The sequence below is a fragment of the Gracilinanus agilis genome, chromosome 6 (assembly GCF_016433145.1).
Source record: "Gracilinanus agilis isolate LMUSP501 chromosome 6, AgileGrace, whole genome shotgun sequence".
Lineage (NCBI taxonomy): Eukaryota > Metazoa > Chordata > Mammalia > Didelphimorphia > Didelphidae > Gracilinanus > Gracilinanus agilis.
The window spans coordinates 229,579,458-229,602,804 of NC_058135.1; the positions used below are offsets into that span (position 1 = coordinate 229,579,458).

A 23,347-nucleotide genomic window follows, 5' to 3' on the forward strand; every position below is an offset into this window, starting at 1 on the left:
GTAGAAGAGTGGTAAGGGCTAGGCAATGGGGGTTAAGTGACTTGGCTAGGGTCACTCAGCTAGGAAGTGTCTGAGGCCAGATTTGAACCCAGGACCTCCTCTCTCTAGGTCTGACTCTCATTCTACTGAGCTACCCATCTGCCCCCTCCAAGAAGCATTTAAAAAAGGCTCTTGGTCCCTCTGCCCTTTTGAGTGTAAGGCAGTGCTACCAAGACATAGCTTGTAGGTTGGGACTGGATGGGCTTTCCTAGAACTACCAAGTAGACCTCTTTACATCTCATAGACCAGAAATTGGAATGGAAGGAGGAGGAAATTGGTGAAATTGAATAGCACGTGGATCCTTGTTTTCGTTTTTTAATGTGCATCCTACGAGTATTTTGTATATTACCAGTAAATCAGTTGTTAGAGCCGAGGACCGTGGCCCTAGGTCTCTGATCTTTTAGATCTAGAAATGGGAAAAAAAACCTCAAGATGCTTTATAGAAATTTATTGAATTGTGCTGAAAACATAGTTTCTGCCCTCAAGGAGCTCATGAATACAAATAACTAAAGTGCGCGGTAGAGTGTAATAAGGAATATGAGAGAAGTACAAGCAGAATATTATGGTAGTTCCTTATTAGATACACAGTCAAGCCGTTTCCTATAGAATTGGAAATTTTAAACAATGAAATCAAAACATGTTCCAAACTACTCACAGTAAGAGAAATGCAGATGAACACACAATCTTGAGATTTTATAGCACACCAGACAAATTGATAGATGGGGATCCCTCGTATTGGAGGGGCTATGAAAAACGTAGGTGTACTGATATATTATTGGTAGAGCGGTGAAAGGAGTATTTCAACATCATTTATATAAAAAAGGTGATTCAACTGTTCCTATTCTTTGACTCAGGGATCCCATTACTGCATGTATATCTCTAAGGAAGTCAAAGACAGAAGCAAAGGGATGTGTGTGTGTGTGTGTGTGTGTGTGTGTATAAATACACAGACTCTGAGTGAGTTGAGTGAAGTGATAAATGATGGGAATTGAGTGAACCCTACTCACTTCATCTTGTGACCCAATTCTGGAGTTAGTTGGCATCTACATTGGCACAGAGGGTTTCCTTTTGGGAGTTCCAATGAAATAATAAGTTCGATTAAGGGGGGAAAAAAAGATGGTTTATATATGCAGCCTTCCTTCTAGATTTATGTCTAAATAATTTTAGAGGGAAGATATATGTGTTTACTGCTTTCTTATTCAGAGCCCTGTAGCCCAGAGCATCATTTAAAAATTTCCTCTAGACAATGACTCAGAAGCAAACCTGGCTTCCCCGGCCACTTTTCTTATGGTCCTGCCTGTTTTCTTTGGGTCTGGAGCTTGTAGACGATTTGGCTTCCGTCATTCCAAGCATAGAGCAGTTTCTCCTGGGGGTTGTAGTGGATCACAGAGTGGATCCTCTGCCGCTTGGGGAAGACCAAGGCAGGGACGTCCAGCTTGCTGATGTTCCCCAGGGCATCATAGACACAATTGATGATGTGGGAGCCTTGGCGGCTCCCACTGTACACCACATAGAGGACCCCACACACGAGAAAGGCTGCCTCGGCATCTCTGCCACTGCAGGATGAGATCCAACTGTGCTCCACGGCCATTGTTTCAGGGTCTATTTTCGTGATGATCAGGTGGTCTAACTCTGTGTGAATGGCCCAGAGCCCATGCTCATCCACGGCCAGGTCCACGTGAGTCCACGGGGCGTGCTGATAGACGGGGGTGCCGCGGGCCCCTGGGAGCAGCATCCGATCCTCCACGCTCCTCTTCTGGAGGTTGTACTTGATGATCTCATTGGGGGTGTCGTGCTTGTGGAAGAACAAGAAGCCTCGAGAGATCACTTGTCCAGTCCCCTGCCAGGACAAGGTCAGAACAAACTTCCGGGGGGTGGGCTTGCCTTCCATGAATGCCTTCATGTTGGCAAATTCCCATACGGTGTTGTTCCTGGAGCCACTTAAGAAATAAATCTTGGTAGAATTATTGCTGGCATCTTTCATCCAAGAACCATGAGTGTCTCTGGTTGTCTTTGCAATCTTCATTGACTTTATGCCTATCAACATGTTGTCACAGACTGTTCAGAAAGGAAGAGAAAATCATGGAAAGGGTTATTTTGTACATCTTTGGCACCTGTATCCTCAGAAACAAAGCAGGCTTATTTTTTTTCCCTTCCAGGGCTGATGCCAGGAATGGGAAGATTAAAATACATCCCACTAAGGATTTAGTATAAGAAATTGGAAAGGGGGCATCTGGGTGGCTCAGTGGATTGAGAGCCAGGCTCAGAGATGGGAGGTCCTGGGTTCCAATCTGGTTTCAGACACTTCCTAGCTGTGTGGCCCTGGACAAGTCACTTAACCCCCATTGACTAGCCCTTACCGCTCTCCTGCCTTGGAACCAATATGTGTATTGATTCTAATGCAGAAGGTAAGGGTTTAAAAAAAAGAAATTGGAAGGATATGTGGAATAGTAGATAAAGAGCTGACCCAGAAACCAAAAAGACTCAGGTTCCTCTGACACATACTGGATGTAGGACCCTGGCCAAGTTACTGAGTCACAGTGATCTAGGAAACTCTCTAAGATGGAAAGTTTCAGATGTGCTGACCTGCACAGAGAGTTCTTATCCCCTATAACTTATAAAAGAAACCTATGAAAGGTTCCTCCAGAAGGGAAAGAATAAATATGGGGCTTATTTAATTTCCTTGAGAGAATCTCCAAGATTCTTAGTGTAGGAAAGAATGATATTCCTAGCAGCAGCTGGGTGGCCTAGTGGATAGAGCACAGGTCCTGAAGTGAGGAAAAGATGAGTTAAATCCTGTCCCAGATACTTTTTTTTTAAACCCTTAACTTCTGTGTATTGGCTCCTAGGTGGAAGAGTGGTAAGGGTAGGCAATGGGGATCAAGTGACTTGCCCAGGGTCACACAGCTGGGAAGTGTCTGAGGTCAGATTTGAGCCCAGGACCTCCTGCCTCTAGGCCTGGTTCTCCCCAGATACTTTTTAATGCATCACCCTGGTCTGCTCAGCTAACCCTTCTGAGCTTGAGATTCTTCATCTGTAAAGAGGGAATAATAGTAGCACCGATGTCCCATAGTTGCGACGAGGACCAAATTGGATAATGGAGGAAAAGCACTTTATAACCCTTAATCATACAAAGGCTATGCTATTATTATCAGCTGATTGGATCATTTCCTTATTCTTATAATTCTTTGACCCTTTAGGATGCCTAGCACATGAGGCAGCTAGTACAGGGCATCGGGTACCAGACCTGGAGTTGTTGGGAGGTCCTGAGTTCAAATTTGGCCTCAGACACTTCTTGGCTATGTGACCCTGGACAAATCACTTAACACAAATTGCCTAGTCCTTGTCTCTTCTGTCTTAGAACGAATACTAAGAAGATAAGGTTAAAAAAATCATTTGATTGTTTATTTTTTAAAAAAATAAAATTAACTCAGACATAGGTTTCAATTTTATGTGTACCATTCCTAAATTTAAATGCAACTATATACCTATGTTTGCAATTTTGAAGATGACAGTAACAGTACTGAGTTTTTTTCCAATCATATTGCATAATATCCATATATATATATTTAATTTTTATTTATTTTAAAAATATTTTTTCATGTTTCCATTTTAGAAGATAAGGGCACAGGCCTCAAAGGTCATAGAATCCAGTGAGCAGGATTACGGTCTACAACATTCCTATCAAGACATCATCAAGCACTCAAAGACGCTTTCCATCGTCTTCCCTTCTCCCATGGAAGACACACCATCTCCTGAGGAAACACCCCATTCCTAGGCAATGCTAATTATTAGGAATATGCTAATGCCAATATATTAGGCCCGGCTAGTTATTAGGGAGTTTTTCTTTAAATGGAACTTAAATTGGCCTTTCTTCAACTTCTACCCATTGCTTGAATTTTGTCCTTTTGGGTCAAGCAGAATCCATCAGTCAGTAAAGAAGCATTTATTAACCCTGAATAGCAAACGGGTAGCACAGTGGATAGAGTGCTAAGCCTGGAGTCAGGAGGATCTGAATTCAATGAGCAAATCACTTAACTTCTCTTTGCCTCAGTCTTCTCAAATGTAAAATGGGGGTAAAAATGGCACTATTTTTTTTATCTACTCTGCTTCTTCTGAACAACATATATCCTTCCGTAATAGCATAGAGGACAGAATGCTGAACTTGTAAAGTATTCAGGAAAACAGACTGAAACCTACCTGAAACACTAGCTAGCTGGTAAATCACAACTCTCTGGGCCTCAGTTTTCCCATACAAAAATGGATATAATAGCATCTTTTACACAGTGTTGTTTGGAAGATCAAATTATATTAATATATTTTGCAAATAAACTACTATGTAAGTGGTTTTTTTTTTAAACCCTTACCTTCCATCTTGGAGTTAATACCGTGTATTGGCTCCAAGGCAGAAGAGTGGTAAGGGCTAGACAATGGGGGTTAAGTGACTTGCCCAGGGTCACACAGCTGGGAAGTGTCTGAGGCCAGATTTGAACCTAGGACCTCCTGTCTCTAGGCCTGGCTCTCAATCCACTGAGCTACCCAGCTGCCCCCATGTAAGTGGTTTTAATATAAAAATAATAACCATATTCCTGTCATGAGTCAAATACCATTAACACTTGGTCATACCTATGAAGTTTAATTTATCTCCATTTATTAAGATCTTTAGGTTACCATTGAATACCATGTGCTGTTATGTATAGATGCCTGAGGCCACAGGGCTTTATTATGATGCTTTTCTTGGACACTGTCTCCTGTGAATTACTAGTCTTCTCTAATAATAATTTTCTTCCTATGTTCTATCCACTATACTCTGACTCAGAAGATCTATGAGGGCAATTTTCTCTCTCTATGCACTTTAGTGTAAATACCTCTCCAGGTAAACATATTTTTAAATGACTCTTTATAGGTGCTCTCCATCCTGGGCGAAGAGCCAAACAATTCCTTTATCCCATAGCTGTAATGCTTTCCCTTCTTATTTCCATTGCTTACCCTCCATAGCTTCTCTCTCCCTCTCCCTCTCCCTCTCCCTCTCCCTGTCCCTCTTCCTTTCCCCCTCTTTCTTTTTCCCTCTTCTTCTCCCTCTTCCTCTCCCCCTTTCCCCTCTCTTCCTCTCCCCTTCTTTCGCTTTCCCTCTCTCTCCCCTTTTCTTCCTCTCCCCCTCTTTCTCTTTCCCTCTCCCTCTCCCTCTCCCTTTCTCTCTACTTCTCTCTGTCTGTCTGTCTGTCTGTCTGTCTGTCTGTCTGTCTGTCTGTCTCTCTCTCTCTCTCCTCCCTTCTTTACCTTCTGACTTAGAATGAATGCTCCATATCTCTTCCAAAGCAGAAGAGTGTTAAGGGCTGGATCTGTGTTGGTGAAGCAATGGCACATGTGCAGAGCTGGCACACGGGAGCTCCTCTGTTCCCCCTCTTCCCAGCACCTGAGCACAGTTTTTGCATTCCCCACCCAAAGCAAGGACTTTCTCCCTCAGCTCTCTCTGGTGATCTGGGGGGTGGTCACAGACAGCTAGAATTGGCCCTCTGGGCACTTGAACTGGGAAAAGGCAACCCTGGACTAGGCAATTGGAATTAAGTGAATTGTTTAAAGTCACACATCTAGGAGATGTCTAAGGCCAAATTTGAACCTAGGCCCCCGCTGTCTCTAGGCTTGGCTCTCTATCCACTGAGCCATCTGACTGCCCCCTTCATAGCTTCCTTTAAGTCCTAGCTAATATTTTGCCTTCTGCAAGAAGCCTTTTCCAGTCCTCATCTGAGATTACTTCCATTTTGTCATCTATATCTTCATATATCTTTACCTACTTGTTTGTATAGTTTCCTTCATTAGAATGTAAGCTTTGGGAGGGCGTGAATTGTGATCTTATCTTTCTTTGCATCTGTAGTGCTTATCACAATTCCTGACAAAGTGCTTAATAAATTACTTATAATCTAGAAATCCAAATCTTATTTCCAGATGCCATTAAAGAACAAAAGAGCTGTTCACTGTCCAGAGCTATTTCTCTTCTATATCCCCTATTTTCAGTAAATAGCAGGAGTGAAAATATCTCCTGTTCTCACAACCAACTTTGGTTTATTTGCTCAGGACTTGCTAATTCTTATTAATGGAAACATTTTAGGTTCTCTCTGTCATTATTACCTTTTATTCTCACATGTATCAGTCTAAGAAGGGACTAGTTGGGGGCAGCTGGGTAGCTCAGTGGATTGAGAGCCAGGCCTAAAGACGGGAGGTTCTAGGTTCAAATCTGGCCTCAGACACTTCCCAGCTGTGTGACCCTGGGCAAGTCACTTGACCCTCATTGCCTACTCTTACCACTCTTCTGCCTTGGAGCCAATACACAGTATTAACTCCAAGATGGAAGGTAAGGGTTTAAAAAAAAAAAAAGAAGTGACTAGTGGTTATCGATCTGGGCAAGTCTCATGAGAGTTTCCAGCATGGCCCTGACACTAGCTTTGGGGTACAATACACCTTCCTGATGTCTTTGTCAAGTCAACCATCCCTTCAGTAGAATCCCAGACTAGTAATACTTTTCTCTATTGTCTTTGCCCAGCACTAGGACCATCTTTCTCTTAGTGATGCCTGTAAATCTCCATTATTGTTTCTTCTTCTGCAGATGGTCCAGTGCCCCATTCTATAGAAGATCCTTAAACCTCTGACCTCACTCCAGATTTCTCTGTATCGTCCTTATTGTCCTGTTCTTACTTCTCGCTTCTTGTTCACCTTCCAGCCTACTCCAGCTCCACACTAGATGCTTCCCCGCCTCTGGGTCCCCTTCTTCCAATTCCCCCTTTTACAGTTCACCTTTATGCTATGTTTTCCCATGTTAGAATATGAGTTCCTTTGAGTAGGAACTATCTTGTCTTCATATTTTGGTATTTTCAGTGCTTAGCACCATCCCTGACACATAGTAAGCAATTAATATATACTTACTCAATCTGTCTATCTCATCTATCAATCATTATTTATCTATCCTCCTGACACATCTACTCTACCTTTCATAGTTTTGAATTTCCTAACTGCCTCTTCTGATGATTTTTTCTTTGTTTTTCCCTTTGAAGCACTTCCATTCATCAAAACAGTAGTCATTCCTCCTTAACTTGGAGAGAAGAAAGGCTTCCCTCCATCCCATTCAGACTCAGAGCTGTCATTGGGCACAAATATATTCTACTTTGCTCATGACTGGATACCTCTCCCTCTTGGTAAAAGAGTATCTGAGCACCAGAGGATCTGGGTGCAAATCTTAATTCTGCACTGATTAACTGTGTGACTCCCCTTTCCCTTGTCCTCTATTGTCAATGAAATTTAGAACTTCTTTCCTCTTTTGCTTCTGTGGTTGTCTTTTTTGACTTACTATGCTGGCATTTGTTGATGCAAATTTGTATCTACCATGCCTTCCTTCTGCTCTCAGAGCTCTCAAGTAAGGAATGATTTAAAGTGGGCTTTCAGACCTTTTCTTTTTTCTTTAAAAAATTATGTTTTATTTTTAAACATTTAATAAATATTCTGTTTCCTTCCATCATTCTCTGTCCCTCCCCCCACACTGGGATACAAGAAAAGAAAAACTTTTATAGAAAATCTACATAGTCAAGCAAAATAGATTGCCAAATGGACCATGTCCAAAAATATATTTTATTTTACATATTGATCCCACTTCTATAAGGAGGTGGGTTGGCATTATCATTGATCTTATGGGATCCTGGGCAGCCATTTTGTTGATAAAAGTTCTTAAGTCTTGAGTTATTCATTTTTAAAAAGTGTTACTATAGAAATCACGCTCCTGGTTCTGTTCACTTTGTTCTGCATCATTTCATTCAAATCTCAGGTTTCTCTTGGAAACCCTCCATTTCATCATTTCATACAGAATCATAGTATTCCATCACTTTCTTTTCTTTTTTCTTTTTTAAAATTCTTACCTTATGTCTAAGAATCAATACTATGCATTGGTTCCAAGGCAAAAGAGTGGCAAGGACTAGACAATGGGAGTTAAATAACTTGCCCAGGGTCACACAGCTAGGAAGTATCTGAGGTCAGATTAGAACCCAGGACCTCTTGTCTCTAGGGTTGACTCAATCTACTGGGCTATCTAACTGCATCCAATCTACTGAGCCATCTAACACCATCACTTACATATTTGTTTAGCTATCACCCAATGGATAGATACCTTCTTAGTTTCCAGTTCTTGGGGAAAAAAAGAGCTGCTATATGTATTTTTTTTGTACACATGGGTCCTTTTTTCTTTCTTGATCTCTTTGGCATAAAGGTTTACTAGTATTATTTTGGGGGTTCTTTTTTTTAAGCCATATTTGTGATTTCATTGGTATAAAGAATGATCAGATGAAGAAACTCCTTTTCTGTGAAACCTCTAGTTTATGGAGGAATTCCACATGTACTGGAACGACCTCCAGGAATTACTGCAGACTGAAAGGAGCAGAACCAGGAGAACATTGTACACAGAGACTGAAACACTGTGGTACAATGGAATGTGATGGACTTCTCTACTAGCAGCAATGCAATGATCCAGGACAATTCCGAGGGACTCATGAGAAAGAAAGTTATCCACATCCAAAGAAAAAACTGTGGGAGTAGAAACACAGCAGAAAAACAACTGCTTGAGCACATGGGTTGATGGGGATATGATTGGGGATGTAGATCCTAAATGATCACCCTAGTGCAAATATCAATAATATGGAAATAGGTCATGATCAATGACACATGTAAAACCCAGTGGAATTGCTTATTGGCTATTAGAGGGGGGTGGGAGGAGAGGAGGGAAAGAACATGAATCATATAACCATGGAAAAATGTTCTAAATCAATTAATTAAATAAATAAACTTAAAAAAATGCAAACAAAAACAACAAAAGAAGCATCTGGTTTAAGGGAGTTGTTTGGGGGCACTAAAAGGTTGAATGATTTGCCCAGGATCAGACAAGGCAGTATCTATCAGAAGTGGGACTTTATATGCAGAGTCTGTTAGAATGGGAATGGTTTTCATGTATCATTAGACTACATGGTCACTGAAATCTCTTACAACTATCATAAACTGTGATTTCCTGGCTTGAATGCAAATCTTTCTAAGCCAAGACCAGCCTTCTACCCATTAGGGCACATTGCCTTTCCTGGCCATTTCTTTTATTGAGATCGATACATTGCTTTAGATATAGATCCGTGTAAGTGTTCTATTTCCTCCTGCCATCTGCCTCAATAGAATGTAAGTCCTTTAAGGGCTGAGGCTATTTTTTGATTTTCTTTGCATACCAAGCACCTCTCACAATGCCTTACACATAACAGTTGATTTTTTAAAAAATGCTTGTTGAATGAATGTTACTTGCTCAGCTGAAATTTGAGCTATAATTGGCTCCTTCTAAAAGTGTGATATAAACAGAAGCACCCTCAGCTGTTGCTTAGGAGGAGATTTTTTTTTTGTGTCAAACAAATCCTACTTCTAGCCTCCCTTCGTGGCTTTCTGCTCTCTGCACTGATCAGACTTCAGGCATCTTACATTCTCCTCGTGCCTCAATAGATCTTCAGTCTCTACCTGCTTCTAAAAGAAGTTTTTGTCTCTATAATTGTTTATTTCTAGAGATAACATCTATATTTGTGTCTATATTCCTTTATAATAAGGTTCACAGAATCTCAGACTTAGAAGGGACTTCAGAAGTCTTCTAAGTAACGTACCTGAACAAGGTAGGGATAAGACCAGTGGCTTAGCAGGTACAGGAAATTCCCTTCACTAAAGAGGATTGGCACCTGCTTATATAACACTTTAAGGTTTGCCAAATGCCTTAAAAATGTTATCTAGCTAACATTTATATAGAGCTTATGAAGTCCCGGGCACTGTGCTAAGTACTTTGCAATGATTATTCCAATTGAACAACCCGGGGTGATGGGTGTGATTATTATTCCCTTTTTACAAAGGAGGATACTGAGGCAGGAAGAGGTTAAGGGATTCACCCAGCATCATGCAACTATAGTAAGTGTCTGAGGTTGGATTTGAATTTGGGTCTTTCTGACCCAGGCCCAGAGTTCCATTTACTGCCTAGAACACAGAGAGAGAAGGTGATTTGTTCAAGGTTACACAGCTGGTATGTGACTTGAACCTAAGCCATCCTGTATCTGGTGCAGGATCTCTGTGATCCTCTTGCATGCTACCACTCTACTCAAGTAAGAACTCCAAGAACATATCTGACAAAGTCATCCAGGCCTTCCTTGAAGATATCCTTCAAGGCCTTGCTCAAATACCACTTTGGCTTAGGTTCAAGTCACATACCAGCTGTGTAACCTTGAACAAATCACCTTCTCTCTCTGTGTTCTCAATCCCACTAACTTTTATTAAGTGCCTACTCTGTGTAAAACTCTGGCTTAGCACTGGAAAAACAGAGACAAAAAGAAAACAATGCCTCTCTGCCTCTTTTTTTTTATTATTATTTCTGGAACAGTTCTTGCTTTTTCTCATAATAAGATGTAACTTGCTGGCTTTCTCATCTGTGAAAGATATATAATTAGTAGATTCCTGCTAAAGCCCAAGGCCAACAGATGCTGGCCTCAGCTCTCATCTGTGAGAAGATTTTATGTTGAAATCTAACATCTAGACTATTTCCACTCCCCACCTCCTTTCTTCCCACCTTTCCCTGCTGATCAGGCTGCAAAAGCCTTCTATTATTGCTCTTCTTCACTATTTCAGCATCTCTTTTCCTCACTCTCAAGTCCGTATTGGAGTTTCCCATTTTTGGAGGGGTTTGAGGTGGGGAAGGGGCGTTCTTTGCCTTTTCTCCCATACAATAATACATTTTGCTTCTGTGGTACCCAAGGTTTTCTGTACACAGGAGCCCCATTCTATCCCACTTTTGAGGCTTGCTATAAGTATGGATTAATATTTACTTGAAGGCATAGCTCACAAGCTTCTACTGATGTGTTTCTTTTATTATCTAACCAGGAACAATGAATTCAAAGCAAAAGATATTTAATAAAGTAACATAAGTGGAAGAGGGGATACATTTGGGAAACATACATGGTAGGGAACGCGTGTGCCAACACACACATATCTGGGGTAACTAAGACCTTTGATGCTATAGAAACAGCAATATCTTATGGTGATGTCATTGAGTGAACTACTTCTTCCTCTGAGCTGGAGGGTTTTTTTTTTTTTTTGCTGGTCTATTATCTCTGTAATGCCCTTCCCCATGGATATTTCCACTGCTGGTCCTGCCCTAGGTATCTCTGCTGTTGCTGCTTCACTCTATAACTCCCTGCTGGTTTTGGGCAGCTAGTGTATAGCCTGTGGGCTTGTCTATCTTTAGCATGATAACTCCAGGAATTATTTTCAGTTCTTTTCAATCTCTAGTCTACTAAAAACCAGTCAACTAACTAGAGAAGTCTTTAGGCATTTAAAATCTCTTGGGTGGAATTCTTCTTGGGCCCTTCTCAGTCCTCTCTCTGATTTGGGGTTAGATGATTTCATTGAACACCTGTCATGCCTAGTTGTGTGTCCTTCCAAGGCACATTAAATTTCCATTTAGAAAACTCATCAAAATTCTATGTGAAGCTAGGGTATCTGAGTCTTTTTCATCTTCCATAATGTTTCTTGTTTTCGTGAAAATCAACTTTTTATAAAAGGTATAACTAGAAGCAACCTTCACCCTGGTTCCTTTACTCAACATTCTTTCAACAACAAATTCACTGTTCTTCCTAATATCACCTGCATTTGAAAAAACTTAGAGGATTCTTGCCAAAGCCCTCATGCAAACTAGAGTTGCTTCTAGCTATTATCTGTGAAAATTAGAAATATGTTTTCTAGGACCTATTTTTAGGCTTTCTTTTTCTTTTCCTTCCATTGATAACTTTAGAAACTTTCTTTTTTTAAACCCTTACTTTCCATCTTAAAATCAATACTGTGTATTGATTCCAAGGTAGAAGAGTAGTAAAGGGCTGGGAAATAGGGGTTCAATGGCTTGCCCAGGGTCATACGGCTTGGAATTGTCTGAGATCAGATTTGAACCCCAGGACCTTTAGTTTCTATGTCTGACTCTCAATCCACTGAACTATCCAGCTGCCTCCTGCTTCAAAAAGTTTCAATGGGAGCCTTTTCTCTTGCCGGCATCATGTTTCTATTCTGCTCCCCTAGATAGTGTGCCAAGCCTGGAGTCAGGAAGACCTGAGTTCACACACTTCCTACTTGTGGGGCACTGAGTAAGTCACTATTCCTATTGGCCTCAGTTTCCTCATCTGTAAAAATACACTGGAAAAAAATGGCAAACCACTCTAATATCTTTGCCAAGAAAATCTCAAATGGAGTAGAAGAGGTGGACACAACCAAAATGACTGAACAAAAAGTTTTATACCTACTTGATTTCTCTAGAAGAAAAGGGACTAGCTAATCACTTTTATCTTCCTCAATACTTAGCACATGCTCTGTTAAAGTAGATACTTATAGTAGTGCAGGCAAATGCAAAAAAGTCCAAGAAAATGCTAGGTAGTAGATTTATAGGAACAGAATCCTTCATAAAATGTTTTGCTTTCCCATAGTGCCATGCGCTGAGGCACACACACTAAGAAAAGATGGATGGGCTTTTGATAAAGAGCAGAAGGAAAATGCTTCCTGCACAGCGAAAAGACAGGGTCAGACGAGCCTGAGGCAAGAGAGAGAGGAACTTCAGAGCAGAGTATAGAGCAGTGATTCCCAAAGTGGGCGCCACTGCCCCCTGGTGGGTGCTGCAACAATCCAGGGAAGCGGTGATGGCCACAGGTTTTAACTTTTTTGGTATTACATTCTATTCTGAGTTCAATAAATTGTTTCATAATTTCAAAGTTCAATGTTTCTAATTTACACCTTTCTTTACTATATTTTATGAAAAAGGTAGAAACATTAATACATATATCTTTCCTATTAATTGCTATTAAAATTAAAAAAAATAATTTCCAGGGGGTGCTAAGTAATATTTTTGGAAAGGGGGTGGTAGGCCAAAAAAGTTTGGGAACCACTGGTAAAGAGGTTGGCAAATGAAGTGTCTGAGTCAGGATAGAGAGCTGCTATCTGAGAAGGGATCATCCTGAAGCTATCAGAAAGACTTGGTGCCAAGACAAGGGTGATGATCTCTTTAAGCTGGTCTTGGGATTCGCAACAGGATTGGGCATGTTTTGATGGCTTTTAGTTTTTTTTTCCCAGAATCGTGCTATGTACTATTGGGGAGGGAGCTAGGGGGTCTAACCTTGCCTAGAAATATGCTTTTTCCTATATCTAATATGTTCTTCTTTAGGCCTATTAAAAGGCTTTTTTAAGTTCAAATGACTTAGTAACTTTCACTTGGAGGAGGAAAGTTAATATTAAGGCCTAACTTAGAAGGAGCCCATTTCAGTGTTTCCAGGTAAAGCCTTGGAGAGAGACATGAACCAAAGAGTGTATAATTGATAAACTTCCAAGATATGAACTAGAGCCTCCATGGGCTATGAATTACAATAATAAAGATGATGATAGTTGATATAAGCAAATCAATATGCAAGCTATAAAATATAGTCACATAGCACATAACTCGATGAGTTGAGAATTTTTGGTTCTAGAACCCTCGTCTATAAAATGAGGAATAAAGACATTGAGGCATATTGAAGTTAATTGACTTGTCTATGATCATATAATAACCACAAAAGTGTAAGAGTTAATAAGGGAGGCAGCAGTTAAATCCAGGGTGCCAAATGTCTTTATAGAAATACATAAAATATAGGTAATGTATAAGATCAACCAGAGACCTTTAGCATAACTGGGTATGTATTATTCTTAAAGAATAGACAAAAATAGACAAAAGGGATGATGCCACAGCATTATAATCTTTATTAAGAAGACATACTCATGTGGGAAAATCGAGGAACCAGATGAATGAATTAGGGTTGACAGAAGTTGGGGGGAGTACCAAAGGAGAGAGAAATAGAAGTGATATCATAGTGAAGTAAATTAGAGACTGTTTGGCCAAATGGGAGAAAAATGTATGATGAGTTTCATAAACAGATCACAAACCTGCCTTAGATATAATAGTAGTAATGGAAGACTTCAGATATCCTGACATTTCCTGGCACTCTCTTTACTAAAAGCAAAGCAGCTGATAAAATCCTTAAATTGACCATGATAATTTTATTCTTCAAAAGATGGAGAAAGTGGTAGATGGAACCAATCTGGATCAATAGAAAGATATTGGAACTGAGAGATTGCTGTTGTGGAAACAATGGGAACTCTGGGAGACATGATACATAAAAGATAGATACACACTCCATAGTTTGATATGGACCCTGAAATTCAGGAAGACAATTTAAAGCATTCTGAAGATGAATATCTGGGATTCCAGGGGAACCCAATCCAAGAAGGATAAGAATAAAAATTCCAATACCATAAACAGAAATAGTTCTAATGAATAAGAGGGTTTTGCTGTCTTTGTACCAGGACAATCTATCTGTTATTTTGTCCTTGAGTAGGGGTTCTGAAGTAATAATTTGGTGTGTTCTTTCCCACTGGATACTTACATTCCAACTGTGAGTTTCACCCTCAGCTCTTTCCTTCCCTCATTCTCTTACTAGAAAGTCCACAGTTGAGGACTCTTTAAGACAGAGTTGCCAAATATGTAGCCTAAGGGCTACATGCAGGCTACAATACTCCAGAATACAAGAACCAGATAAAAATGTGGTACTTCTATGAGTTTAATATGTTATTTCATTAACAAAAAAAGAAATGAGTGGTTTTCTAAGTCAATATGGAATCTGCAAGGATCCTTATATACTGATTAATGGCCTCTTTCATTCTGAGTTTGACATCACCACCCCAAGGAAGGTAAAGGCACCTCAGGCTGACTTATAAGGTTTGTGACTCATCTTTAAGAAGCTTGCAAGTGACCACAGATTCCCCAAAAGGGTCAATCCAAGTCACAGGAGAACAGTTTTGGCTGAATACAGAAAATATATGGACACAGACTTTCAAAGAAGCTGATCCAATAGATGGAGCAACAGGACCCTTTTCCATTGTTCAGGGATCAATTCTGAAAGTCCCGTAGTGAAAGCTACACTTGTCTTTGTTCATAGAGTCTACATTCCACAGGGCTCTGTACTAACAGAGAGTTGTTCTGCAGGACTATACTCACTTTCAGTTAATAAATTTTAGATCTGTCCTTTAGGAATATCAATTTGACAATTGTCTGGGAACTATCTTGGAGAAGGGAGAAATTTGGGGGCAAGGACCCTCATTTAGTGATTGGATGGTTAAGAGGTGATGAGGACCTGGGAAGTGGCCATATGAGTGGAGAGAAGGGAGTGAATGGGAGATATGTTATCAGAAGATTCTAGGTTCGACTCCTAGCTGGCTTGCCAAAACTGTAAAAATAATGGGTAAATTAATTGGTTATGGATATAAACTGATTTGATACTCTGTTTTCCGTGCTTACAAAGTATCTTCAGTTTATACGTGTGAAGTGAAGCTCAAAAGTGAACTTCTCTTCAGGGCCAAGTGCAAGGACTCTAAAGAGACTTCTATACAAAAAAACCCCAACAACTATTTATTGAGAATATAAAGATATAAAAGGATTTCTAACTCTAAAGGACTCTAACTCCACCCAAATAAAAATCCCTGGTTCCACAAGGAACAGCTTCTCCTGTTTCCACAGGCTACACTGATCCTTCTTGATCTGACTAACCCAAATTTTCCTATTCTACAATAAACTGACACTATTATCCTTATAAAAAGTATATAATTCTTAACTTTGTCGCCAAGTCATAAAATAACAAAGGCCAGCTGGCTGAATCTCAGCAAGAACCAAGTTAGGACTCTGAGTCTTAGCAAACTCAGAGTCCAAACCAAAGACCAGATCTTTCTTTGGTCTTCTCAGAGAAAAAACAATTTGTGAAATAGCAGTAGACAGTCACTAGTGTTTCTCAAGTTGGAAAAGGAAATCACTTAGTTCCTTCAGGTTTTTACCTCCTTTCCTTCTACCTCAGACAGTGAGGAGAAAGAGAAAAGAAGATGTCACCTGCCCCCAGCACTCCAAGAGAGAAGCCCACTGCCACTCCCAGAGACTAATTACCCCACCCAGAGAGAGTACCTGCCACAGAAAAACTGTTATACCTCCCACATACACTGTCAACATTTGAAACCAACACTGTCTCAGATCTGTTTCAAATTCCAATTCTTTTCTCAAGCTGGCTTCTTCACTTCTTATGTCTAAGCTAATGTAACAAGACTTAATTTCTAATATCATCCTTATAGAATAGAATTGACAATATTTGGAAAGTAAGCCTATATATGTGGTTCAGTGAAGAGAATTCAGGATTTTATATCCAGAGAACCTGGATTCAAATCCTGACTCTGCCATTCACTGGGTTTGTGATTTGGGGCATCTTATCAACTTTCTGAGTTTTACTTTCTTTACATAATAGGGGACTGGATTGGATGTCCTTAAAGTTCCATTAAGCTCTAAGTTTTCATTTCCATCTTTATATTTAGGACATCATTCTTTCAGATCACAGGTTTGATACTTTCTTCCCATTTACATCTAATTAGATGCCAAATCTTGTCATTTCTACTTTTTTTGTATCTTTTTTTCCCCCTGTCATGTTATCACTATGCTAGTTTTAAGTTTTCATCTCTTCTTACCTAAACCATTGCAGTAGCAACTTCATTGGTCTCCTTCCATCTAGCTTCCCCTTCTCCAATTTTTTCCCCACATAACTGCCAAAATGATTCTCCTAGAATGTTGGTCTGATGATGGTGCCAGCTGGCTCAGGGAGCTTCATTGGTTCCTTATTCCTTTTCAGAGAAAATACAAGCTCCTCTGTTTTGCATTTGAAATCCTTCAAAATCTAGCTTCAGTCTATGGTTCTGGGCTGATTATATCTTATTCCTCATTGACTCTACACTCTAGCCCAGGGGTCAGCAACATATGGTTCTCGAGCCATATCTGGTTCTTTTGAGGGCCAGACATGGCTCTTTCTGCAGGAACCATAAAGTCCATTTTTTTTTTCAGGCGCTGTTACAGGAGCACACACTGTGAGCACTGTACGGCTCTCACGAAATTACTTTTTAAAAAATGTGGTATTTATGGCTCTCACGTCAAAAAAAGGTTGCTGACCCCTGCTCTAGCCAAACTGCTGATTTATTCTGTCAATGATATTCTATATCCCAATTTTTATGCCTTCATAGACTGCCATTCTTGAAGTATTTTCCCTCTTTATCTCTATGTCTTTGAACTTCTAGATCCCTTCAAGGCTCAGCTCAGATGTCACTTCCTTCAAGAGACTTTTCCTGTTCTTTCTAGTCCTTCCAGATTACTGGGCATTTTGGTTGTATACATCCTGTATTTACTGACCTGGGAATGTGTTGCCCCTTCATCATGAAAATGTAAGCTCTTTGAGGATAGGAATGGTTCTAATTTTTCTTTGTATCCCCAACACCTAACACAATGCCTGGGACAAAGTAGGTGCTTAAATGCTTGTGGATTGATTGAAATCCTTGACTAAGGCATCAATTGAAAAAGGCATCAATTATCTACAGTAATTGGATAAGTGGGAAAGATATGAACCAGAGTACAAGCCCTGGGAGCCAGATTATCAGCTTCATATCCTAGAATTAGTTTAAACCTTCAAGCCTAAGACCTCATTGGTCCAGGAGGATTTCTTAGGGGGAAGAATGACACTGTCAAGTAAATTTCCTGGAAGTAATAAATATAGAGTACATCAGATAATGGGAGGATTTGGACTAAATTAGGAGAAAGAAGCTAGCTAGATCAAGGTTGGGTGAAAAACTTTCATTTATTTATAGCATATGATCTTTGGAAGTGACAAATTACACACCTGGACTCTGCCTAGCTTGTTGGCTAATCTATCATCTGACTTGGGTATACTGAAACCTTTAACTTGACTTCTAATGAGCTCCGCTCTCACTCCTCATTTTGAATTTCTGGTCTTGATTCTACTTGTATCTCTGACACAACCTCCTCTCTGATTTTTTTTCTCATTCTTAGACCTGGTCACTCAGTTCTCAGTGTTGTTTGGCTATATTCTACTCCTGATATCCTCCCATGTGGGAACTTTCCTACTGAAAAGACGGTTTATTTAACACCATGGCCCCTGAGAATTGGGTTTTATGGATTAGAATGGAGAAAGAATTCATAATCAAGAAAGTTCTGGATCCCTGACATTGCCAGAGAAAGCTTTAGTGTTTCATGAACTGGCTATGGACCAGAGCATCACCCTAGAGGACCTCTGTCTTGGCACTGCACTTTTCCTCTGGATGAATCTCTGTTTAAGGGGTGGCCTCCATACGGCCACTTCTCTTGTAGGGTCCACTAATGTATTCTGAACTCTCCAGAAGAAATTTAAAAACCAAACAAAAACTATGTAATCTGACATGTATTATTAAAAACTTTGTGAATTAGTTTTGTGAATAACAGATAATTATTAGCGCATTATTCCTACCAGTTCATTATTCTGTTTTAGTTTCAGAATACATTTATAAATGGCTGTATGTCTAAGCAATTTGAATAGGTTGGATGTAAGTAGCCTATAAGTTTGTGGAAGTGCTGGTACAGTCTCTGGGTAAATGGCCATACTTGTTCCTTTCCTACCTCTTGTTCTGTTGCACTGCCTTTCCTATTGTGCTAACAAACTTCAGAGTAGGTATCATGTCTTGTATTCCTGATCTTGAACAAAGTAGGTGCTTAGTAAAATTTTAATTTACATAAAAGGGAAGGGGGAAAATTCTGCTTTTGAAGACTATCAGCAACTTTTAATGAAAAGTTGTTTTAAAAATGGCGTATGGTATTATTCCTTGACTCAATGGGGTGAAAGAGAATTCAGAACTCAAAATTTTAAAAAAAGATGTAAAAAATGAATAAAAATTGATGTTAGCTACTTTTGTGGGTGTTGTTCAATCATCATCTGTCTCTTTTTGATCCTCCTTTTGGGCCATATTTTCCTGGTTTTCTTTATAAAGATAGAGATTAAGTGACTTATTCAAGGTCACACAACTAGTGCCTGACATCACATTTGGTCTTCCTGACTTCCAGCTCTATAGACTGAGCCATCTAGCTGCTCATTAGCTATTCTGGGTAGGGCTAATGCTTCTTGCTTCTTAATACTTTGGGTCACTAATATGCAAATAACTCCAGTTCCATGAATGGGTTCTAATGTATGTATTGAATTCTCTTATATCACAATGGGAGGCTAACATAAACAAATGAAGCTATTTAATTCTGTTAGTCTCATATTATCATAGATTTAGACATGGGAGGGACCTTAGATGTTATCCAATTCAATCTCCTCATTTCACACAGAAATAGGGCTTATTTTTATTGTATAAATTTCAAAATATTATTAATCGCTTAGCCTTGAGTGTGAAATTGGGTTACAGAATTCAAGTGTCTGACCTAGTTTATAATCTTAGCCCTTTCTGGTTGGTTTAACTATGCTCAAAGCTGCATAAATAGACTAAACAGAATACAAACTGAGTTCTCATTAGAAGCCATGAAATGTTTATTGCTGTTCTCCTGAGGACCTTATTTTCTGACTTTTCCATTGAAAGCTGCCTTTTCCTTGCTGCTAAGACAGTTGCTTGTCTTCCCTGTTCTGGGAGATTAAATCATCCTCCAGTCCTTTCTGGAAATTGTATCCAGGCAGAAGGTGTGACCCACTTTCCTGGAGCTCATTCAGCCCAGGGAACATCTGCTGCTGTAGGGCTAGCTTGAGATCTTTTTGATAATTACATTTCTGTGGAAATGTTGTTCTCTTAGAAGTGACCAATGTATGTACACATGGGAATGACCCATTTAATGTTCCTCTGTTTATGCATGTGTCCCTTTATGTGTATATTTCCCCCTTTTTAAAGACCAGAGCTATTCTACCCATTGAGTACTTTAGGTAGAGCTATACCAAGGAATGTTTATACTTAGGGCAAATAGCATAAAAAGGCACATTCAGTTAAGGAATGGATTTGGCCAGGCATTGTCTCTTGGTGGGGATACAGAGACTCTGGGACACATGTTAGGAGTAAGAGGGACTTAGTGGCACAAGGGAAGAGTTCACCTCATCACACCAAAGGATTGCAGGTGCTGTTAGCATCCTTTAAAATTAGATGATCTGTCTTAATTATCCCTCTAACTCAAATGGTTCTTAATTTGAAGTACATGAACTGCTAAATTTTTAATAGCTCTATTTCAACATAACTGGTTTCCTTTGTAATATTATGTATTTTATTTTACATATTTGTATTTTAAAAGGTTATTCTGCAGAGTTCATAGGCATCATCAGATTGCCAAAGGGGGTCCATGACACAAAAAAGATTAGCAAATTCTTTTTTATCTTTAAGTGCAGACAGCCAGCCCATCCTCCACTCCAGAGTGACTACCTGGGGTATAGTGTTTGGAAAAAGTAAATCTTTCTTACTTGTGTTGAGGAGAGTCTTGACTTTTTGTTCTTCTTCAGAGTTTTTAATCTGCTTTTCCATCATAGTCTTATCCTCTTCAATACAAGTCTCAGATGTCCTAATGTATTCTAGGTAGTCAATCTCACGTTGGGCTCTTTCAACTCTTCCCCCCAAGTGATCCACTTCATTCTTATATTCAGTCTTATAAAGATGGCATCTCTCCATGTCTGCAGAGACCTTCTTCGAGAAGTCCTGGAATTCTTGAATGTATGCCCTCGTATCTTGGCGACATTTTTCCAGCCCTCGCTTAAGTCAGAAAACAAATACTGATTTCAGACTTTATTTCCTAATGTATAGTTAGTAGCAAATGGAAAAAAAAGTAAAATGGAATTATTTTATGCATTTCTCTTCTTTCCTTCCTTCCTTCCTTCCTTCCTTCCTTCCTTCCTTCCTTCCTTCCTATAGCAAAAACATGCAGCACGAAATAGTTTTATTTGCTGAGTTTTATTGAACTTCCCTTCCAGATAACGGTTCCAAGTTATGGGGAAATGGTCAAAGTACATTTTTTTTTCTACTCGTTCTTTATTTTATGGTCACTTTTCTGAAACAATTTTTTATAGACCTGAGAATAGCAAATCATAGACATATATGTAGGTAGTTGTGCAATTCTATTTTGAGGAAAACTTGGAAGCATTTAGGTACCTGTAATCAAGATGGATCACTTGAAGGGCAAATGTAAGATTGCCAATTGTCCATGATTACAATTTATATATTTATGGAGTAGCCTAGCCAGTAGGAGCAGGTTATGGTAACAGAAGCAGCAGCAATGATCTCTCACTTCTGAAAATTCAGTTTTGTGGCCCTGGGGTCATAGCAATTTGGCTATCTTGTTTAAGGTAGCTAAACCAGGACTATAAAGACAAAATGTGATATTACTTTGGACTCCATAACATTTCTGAAAATGATAGCAAATAACCATTAGGTGTAAGATGTGCTTTGACAACAAAAATTGATCAGAATCTAGTGCACTAAAAACAGAATCATACACTTTTTAATTAACTACTTTTAGCATAAATTATAGATGACCTCATTAAAAAATTAGGTTAAACTTGACAGAAGAATTCCAAAATTTAGTTTCTACCTTAGTTTTATTCGTTAATTTTGGTACTGATCTAATAAATTACCAGAAGAAACTACCAATCTGAGAGTGATGCATGATTAAAAATAATGCATATATATATTTTAACTCTACATTGTTTTAGGCAGCATAGTATGGTTGATAGATGAAGGCTCAAATCTCTCTTTGAGGAGGAGTAGTAATGTGGTCTTCTGTGAGCCACCAAGTTCTCAGGGTCCCAGGCAATTCTCTGACACTTTAAATTGCAAATCATTTAACTCTTAGAAGGAGTCTTTTTCTTTCTCTCTTTCTCTCTCCCTTTCTCCCCCCCACCCACTTCTCTGTCTCTGTGTTTCTCTGTCTGTCTCTCTCAAGTGCTTATCTTCCATCTTAGAATCAACATTGTGTATTGGTTTCTAGGCCGAAGAGCAGTAAGGGTTAGGCAATGGGGGTTAAGTGACTTGCCCAGGGTCACACAGCTAGGAAGTGTCTGAGTTCAGATTTAGAAGGAATTTTTTGCTGAAATTCTCCATACCAATGAAATCAAAGGTCTGGCCAAAACCAAACCCATAAACAAATATAATAAATACATACAGTGGAACAAAAACTCCCACCCTCAGGGTAGACCAGAAACTCACCTGTAACATGCAATCTTGGAAAGTTATTGGGACATTGGAAAGTTAAATGACTTGTCTAAGGTCACATAGTTTGTGTTAAAAGGAGAACTTGAAGGTTGTCTCTCCACAGCTCCACACACCTTCTGTATCTGTCTTTTTCTTTCCTCCTTTCTCTCATTCTCTCCCTGCACATATACATATATACACTCTTAAATAATAGTTCTTGCTTTTTCAGAAACATGCTTCATTGTGAAGATGATCACAGTAAGAGTAGGAGAAAAGTACAGCATATATATATATATATATATATTTGCTTTTTAAAATACAAGTGAAACTAGAGAAAGCTGCAGAGAGATAACATATTTCTATGGCCATTGCAATATACCTACCTCTAAGATCTGAAAGCGTCGGTAGATGTATTGAATCATTTCTGGGTCTTGGGCATCTTGTGGCTGGAGAAGAAAACTCATAAGGCAGAGAACTAACAAGGAGCTGGCTTGAGCTGTCATGATGCCAACAGGTCACTGGGGGCAGTTGGGGCAGCTGGGAAACAAAGAGGAAAAAAAATGATCACCCAAGAAACCTTGGGGTAACTGTGGTCCAATTTGACAGTATAGCACAAGATTTGGAATCTGTCGGGGGGCACAGCAATTGAAATTGGTTACTGTGGCAAAATCTCATTAGCACAGGCAAGCCTTTGGAAAACACTAAGTTGAAGAATGCTTGTTTGCTCCAACCAGCGGGTTTTCTAGTGATCAAATCCAGCTGTTCCTGCATAAGCCAGTCATGTGAGGATTTCCAGGCATCCGAGCTTTCACTGCCATAGGATGTTACACAATCAGTCTTCCCTGGGGAGGTCGTGGGGATGGGACAGTCCATCGAGGAGGTGGTGTTGAAAGAAACTTGGGATTTACTATCATGAGCCCTGAATGAAGGGATGGGGGGCAGAGAATTGCTATTTGCCAATGTCCTACTTAAAACTCCATTATGGGGGACTCATTTTCTTTCTGAAATTTCTCCTAAGTTTTATGTTTCTAGTTCATTGAAAAACTTCCCTTCATACTCTCTAATGTTGGATCATTGACTTGAGATGAACTTCTGCTTTCCCAGGCTCCAGGAAAAATACAGTGCTTACAGATCTTTATTGGGAGACCACACCCATTGTCCAGCTGTCCAGATTCCCCCCGCTGTTTAA

The 23,347-nt window shown here is 39.6% G+C and overlaps 1 protein-coding gene across 1 annotated transcript; it reads right to left on the bottom strand.

Moving 5' to 3' along the window:
• Nucleotides 1-1,324: 1,324 nt before the first annotated feature.
• Nucleotides 1,325-22,806, bottom strand: OLFML1 (olfactomedin like 1). The gene is made up of 3 exons (XM_044681802.1): nt 22,542-22,806; nt 20,439-20,724; nt 1,325-2,097 (listed from the first exon to the last, which is right to left on the bottom strand). The coding sequence occupies exons 1-3, from the start codon at nt 22,659-22,661 to the stop codon at nt 1,325-1,327; spliced, it is 1,179 nt and encodes a 392-aa protein (XP_044537737.1). The 5' UTR covers nt 22,662-22,806.
• Nucleotides 22,807-23,347: the final 541 nt, after the last annotated feature.